The sequence below is a fragment of the Centruroides vittatus genome, unplaced genomic scaffold (assembly GCF_030686945.1).
Source record: "Centruroides vittatus isolate TY-2023 unplaced genomic scaffold, ASM3068694v2 contig_2902, whole genome shotgun sequence".
Taxonomy (NCBI): domain Eukaryota; kingdom Metazoa; phylum Arthropoda; class Arachnida; order Scorpiones; family Buthidae; genus Centruroides; species Centruroides vittatus.
This window is the reverse complement of record NW_027121849.1, coordinates 1-6,492: the sequence shown is the minus strand read 5'-3', so window position 1 is coordinate 6,492 and position 6,492 is coordinate 1. Positions and strand designations below refer to the sequence as shown.

General features: G+C 32.6%; 1 protein-coding gene across 1 annotated transcript; it reads left to right on the top strand.

Moving 5' to 3' along the window:
* Positions 1-2,986: 2,986 nt before the first annotated feature.
* Positions 2,987-6,456, top strand: LOC136972457 (GTPase-activating protein skywalker-like; the record flags this gene model as incomplete). The annotated part of the gene is made up of 4 exons (XM_067267054.1): positions 2,987-3,067; positions 3,149-3,307; positions 3,379-3,602; positions 5,960-6,456. Coding segments are annotated over 4 exons (600 nt in total), but the record flags the coding sequence as incomplete, so codon positions are not given.
* Positions 6,457-6,492: the final 36 nt, after the last annotated feature.

Here is a 6,492-nt window from a genome sequence, read left to right as displayed (position 1 = left end):
CAGAGAGAAAAAAGTTGTGAAGTGACTTCTGAATAATTCTGTTCGAGAAGTGTCCCACTGGTATCAACGAGCCGAAAGGTCAAATTCATCAGTACATTTGGGAGATTCTACAAAACATGTTGCAGCAAGTTACAGCAAGTTACGGCATCTTTTCCAGACAGACTATAAGAATGTATTCATTGGATTGGTAGCCATTTACGAAATATTATTTTCAAGAAATAACAATGATACACTTTCATTCTCCGTTGAAATGTGTATCTGTGAAAGCAATAAATATTTAAGCTGTTCTCTGAAGTGCTATTTTATTTTAAAAACTGTCAGGTGTTTCTGGCACACCCTGTATATTTATGCCACAGGACATTTTGAAATGTCTGTATTACCACACTTATAACTTGAAATTTATAATCTGTAATAAAATATGATACACGGGGTTAGTCAAAAGTCCTTCAACTACTTTTCTTTATTTGGAAGATCGTGGAAGGAAGCAGTACATTGCAAACGAAGATCGAAAGAGAAATCCTGGAAGTTAATTACACAACCACCCCTTTATAATCTAACACGAATTCAAACCGTGAACACATTCACGGCAAACATCTTTCAGTATATTGAGCGTTACAAATTTAACAGCTCTTACACATTGCTTCAATGCAGAAAAATCCCTTGCCGACGGAGGAACGTAAACAAACTCTTACGGCAGTTCTCGAATCCACGACCCACAAATTTCTGAAGAAAAAGGTATGCCGGAAACTTGACTACCATTTGAATGTGTTGGGTTACGAGGAGTTTCCATATTGAGTCCCTTTAATGGTTGCAGTTTTTAATAGAACTTATGGAATATCTCTTTCAATTCCAGTTTGCAATGTACTGCTACCTTCCTCAGTTTTTCAAGGAGGGAAAAAAGTTGTGAAGTGACTTCTGAATAATTCTGTATAGCCCGTGAGCTATACTAATTTGAAAGTTGTAATCTTGTTTGCGCAGGATATAGGATTATAATCCTATATCTTAATTACTTTTCTTTTAATATTTTCACCACAGAGAAGAATTAAAATTTAAGTTTTTTAGTTTTAAAAACTGGAAATATTACAGAATCATTAATTTCATAAGCAATCGTATTTCTTTTTTCTTTTCTGTTTTCTTTTTTTTTGGCTTTAGTTAAGCTATTGAATTAAGAAAAACAATTTAGTGCTTATGAATTTTATTATAAAAGATTATTTGTGTTCTTTTTTACTTTTCAGATGTAACTAAATTTCTAAAGTTTGCGTTTTCATTTGACCCTCCCTTATATTAATGTACATTGAAACTGATAAGTGATTTTATATATAAATGATGGGTAATTTTAATTATTCTTAAAATAATATAAATAAAACAAACATGATTAATTTTCAAATTGATAAGAACGTTAAACACGATAGTTTCTCAATTCTGCGTCGAGAGTCCGAGTAAATATCGGTAAGTCCGAAACCCGGAGACTTCGGATGGACGAAAGGAAGCCTAGACTCTGAAGGATCGTAGAATCTAAACTAGATTCTTGGAATTTTAATGGATGGTCCGGTCCGGACGCTTTGGATTCTCTTCCTCGCTGCCCCGTCTCCCAATTACGGGCAAATCCACAATGGTATCGGTACGAATAAAGGTCGTCTTAACGTTCGCGAGATAAAAAACATACAGAATTGATATCGGAACAGAAATTATAAATTTAATACATTCTTGAAACGTTTATCACATTTTATAAATATCTTACCATAATTTATCAATTTATACCTTAAAAGTTAAAAATATTTTGCACGTTCTTATGGTAATGAAATGCAGGTATCTACATTACAAGCATTTCACTTCTGTAAATTCATACTTATGTAGACAATTACTGAAAGTAATGTTTACAGGATGTGAATATTTTACGAAGCTGATTTGTTTTATTTAGTGTGTATGCTATTGCTACTAAACGGAAGACCCAACTAAAATCTGATGGTCGTAAACATCCTCGACCGAAGCAGGATTCGAACCCGCAATCTGTCAAACGGAAACAATGTCCTAACGCATTCCGGCGTCAAATTGGCAGAATGTATTAAGGTGTTCGGACTTCATAACCAATAACCCCAATTCAATCGTTTTTAGTTTGTCGTATTTTATCTTAAACTAATATTATTGTTGTAACAGGGCCGGGACTGGAAACAACATTCAGCTTCAACATCATATTAAAAACGAGTCGACTTCTAAAAAACTTTGTTCAATTAAAAGAAAAAATAATATCTTCTGCTTAGTTTTTAAATGAAAAACGTTTCTAATTGGTTCTAAAATTATGTATTTTTTGTAAACTCCAACACCACGTGGCGTTAACCAGTCTTTTAGGGCCCTACTGGCATTTGCCGGGATTTCCACCTGACCAGTCCGACCCTACGTCATAAGAGAAAATAGCTTACGATTAAAAATTTTACGTTGTCTTATGTATATATATCTATTTTGCTTTATGTAATAAATGTAGCCTCTACATAAATCAGAGATGTTTAAAAATTAATTGCCAGAACATCCCTCGACAAACTTTATCTACAACCGTGTAAATACAGGTTCAAATCTAATCTAAACCATCGTTATACCGTATCGGATAACGTGGATTGGAGTTGTGACGGGCCTTAATATGGCCAAACCTAGAGTTAATTAATCAATTTATCAAAAATTGTAAAAACAACAACTGCAAACAAAAACAAACCCCCATTGTTTAGTAATGTAACCACTCTATTGAACTATTTTTGTGTTTTATATTGTTTAAATATATTATAATAATTCATTTTTATTGATTACTACTTATTAATTTGAAAATTACAGCACTTGTTTTATAGATACAATTTTAAGGGTAATTTTGAATTACCAGTTTTCTATTGTCCGTATTATATTACTTTTAAATGTCATATATAAGCTTTTAAACAAATTTTTATAATTTATTATTTTACGTCTTTATTTATACACGTTCTTTTAATGTTTTATGTAGGAAACCATAAACGGTAAAGCATGTCCCGTAGAAACGGCTCCCCTCGGCAGGTTTATTTCGGACATACTGTCTCAAGAACAGGTCAGACTTTGTAATTAACACGCAGCTACTTAAATTAACTTTATGGGAAAGAGAGAAAATGTTTTGTTTTAAAATTCTTAGATTGAAATTCTTTGGAGTTGGTTGCCTTCGAGAATAACTATTCTCACGCCTCAACTAGTATATTCGTCGAACGAACACGGCTGCTGTCTTACTGCATTTTACATGAAGGTCGACTCATGGGAACCCACAATACTTATCATAAAGACAAATAAAAACGAGGTGAGACTATACTCATAAAATCGTAAAGATTATTTGAACAATAAAAGATTCATATGCGATTTTTAACGTAGGTCTTCGGAGCTTATTGTTCCAGCGATTGGGCCACTAGACACAAGCAGGACCACGGAGGGAATCGACAAAGATATTTCGGAACGGGAGAATCGTTTCTCTACAGTTTTTCACCTAATCCTATAAAATATCCTTGGATAGGATTGGAACATCACGAAAATCATTTAACTCCTGCCAAACAACTGTTTATGTGCGCTTCTAATTCGATGATCTGCATAGGATCGGGGTAAGAATTTCTTCTTTAACAATTGTATATTTTTTTTGTTTCTCTGTGTAATAGAGTTATTGTTATTTTAAGTCTTTTTTATTTAAATTTCCTGCCTCATAAGGTACAAACCATAATTTAGCAAAGATATTTAGCAGATTCTGGAAGGATAACGCAGTCAATATTTGCATTTTAGCTTAGTAGACACTTTACGTAAGCAGAACTTAACAAATTAAAGTTATGGGACTCATTGATGCTGTTTTTTTTTATCAGTAAGCATATTTATTCTAATAAACTTTAATGTAAGCTTGGTTGATATTTATTAACTGTAGAATTGTTCATAGTTACAAATCAAGAAACAAAGGACATACTATAAGGTTAGTTGCAAACTGATATGACCACTATATTTTTTTAGCATAGTTTTAAGACACAAGTAACTGCATTAAGCATTAAGACATGCATGTAATAGCATGTAATAGCATTAAGACACAAGTAACTGTAAAATGTAATTTTTAGAAACATTAACAAATGGTTTATACATTAAATGTAGTAAGTAAACTTTACAGGGAAAAACAGCAACTATTTTGTTGCAAAATGATAAGGCCACCCCTTTTAATATCCAGTAAACAAACTTAAATACATAATTGCACATGCTTTTCAGAAGCTTGTACAATGTACAGCTGTTCATGCAGTGATATTTGCCTTCTTCAATGTTGTTGTACTATTTATCACTGGCATATGGTACTGCGCAAGATTCACCATAGGGTTTAAGCTTGGCAAATTGGCTAGCTGTTCTGTAACCTAAACTCCACTTTCCAAGTAAACTTTGGTGACATTTCAGCAGGAGAATGAAACCATAAATGCTGCAGTTACCTTCCCAAATGGCAAAAGGTTCTCTTTTAAAAGGTCAATAGCTTTCATTTGACTTACAAGGAATGCGAGATTTGTTTTACCACAGCCACCTCGCACTGTCACTTAGAAAAATATGGTTCCCGTTTTCTAAAATTGCGTTGGTAAAATGCCAAGCCATCGGGACCATTTCCATTTCTTCTCGTCACTAAAGACGACTCTCCTCCATTCGTTCTTCCAAGATACGTATTCTTTTGCCCAGGTCACTCTTCTGTTCTTGCGATGTTCTTCAAATTAAGGTGGTTGTATTTTCTTTTTGCATTTAAGGATTTGGTCACAATTATACACAAGTCTACATTATCAAGAGTTATACAATTGTCCTGTAATCCAGATGACAAGAAATGTTCCATCAGAACAACTCCTCTCTCTTGTCTACCAGACACAACTTTTTTATCCCAAATAGATTCAAAGTTTCAAAAAGTTACTTACCATGCATAGAGTATGACCAAACCTTCTTCTCATTGCAGATTGGTAAAATTATCCATAATTTGATGCGGACCAGTAATTAAATAAGCATAAATCGATTGTTGCATGCGATACATTTACATAAGCTTATCTAGAGTTACTATAATACTTTGTTAGGTAAAATAACTCTAGATTACTATTTAAATGGTACTCGTAATCAACTGTGTGGTCAAGTTTTTTTGTGGTGTTAATGAAGCTAACTTTAGTTTAAAATTACACTTCAAGAACTTGTTTTTCTGGAAAATTTTATGAAAATATCTCGTTACATAATTTGCACATTAACTCGGTACGACACAAATGGAGAACTTTTACGAACGGGAGGGTGGTCATCCTATTTTGCAAATGAGAACGTCTTGTTTATGAGGAAAAAAGATATTTGTTACCATTTCTATAAAAATTAAACCTGTACTTGTGCTTTTCATAAAAATAAATTTTTAAAAACATAATGGTTATTTCAATTTTGCAACTGCGCTTATTTGTTTTCCAGTGCAAAATGATTAAGCTAAGTTTAACGTACCATACCAGGTGGTTCAGAGTTTATTCTTTTGACCAACGGTTTGATACGTTTGGCTTTTATATATAAATAAAACAAATTAAAATATTTCATATGTAGCCATTTATAACTGTAATTTGGATCAGTCAGTCTAAAGAATACCATCTCAAAATTAGATATCACAGTTACTGTACTGCTCTAAAGGACTTTGGGTGGAACCAAATTGAAATTAAGCATTTCTTATTCCTTTTCTTGATTGTTTTTAAACGTAAGTTCTGTAATTATAACATACAAATTTCCTACACCTTTTTTTATTTTAACCTCTACTCCTGTCTGGCCATTAAGGTATGGATATATTTTTCCTCCTAAAAATCTGCCTCAAAAAGTATCTTATAAGTTGGGAAGTATTATTTTTGTTTTTAAACAATAATTAGCAATTTTTATATGTGATCTGTTTTGTTCCCCACTGGATTAATTTGAATGCTAAAGAGTTATTTATATTTATATCTAGAGAAGGACAGGGTCTGTGGCTCGACGAATCCCTGACATACGGAAGGACAGAAACCTGCGCCACCTTTAATAACGACCCGCTATGCAGCACCAACGACTTTACTTGCACTTTTGTGGAAGTATTCGGATTCAAATAGATAGATAAATCTTAGTGTTTTACATTTGTATACACGCATCTTTTGCTGTAAAGTATCATTCTTTAATTATTTGAATATGATTTCTTTTCATATACATTGTTAAAAAATTGAGATTATCTACAAAGCATTATATATAGTTTCCCCCCCTTCCTTGTTATCGGTGATATATACTCATTCCAATGTTAATTATATTTTTTGACAAATGATTATAGAACTTTGATTATAGAGATTAATAACGTTAAGGCTGTAAACCGTGCACATGCCAAACATTCAATCTTGATATATAAAAAGCCGTGAATTATTTTATAACTTTGAATGTAATACGCAAATCTGCAGTCTGTAGAAAACTGTGTCGTTACAGATTGTTCATAATTGTCGTTCGAATATATATAAATTA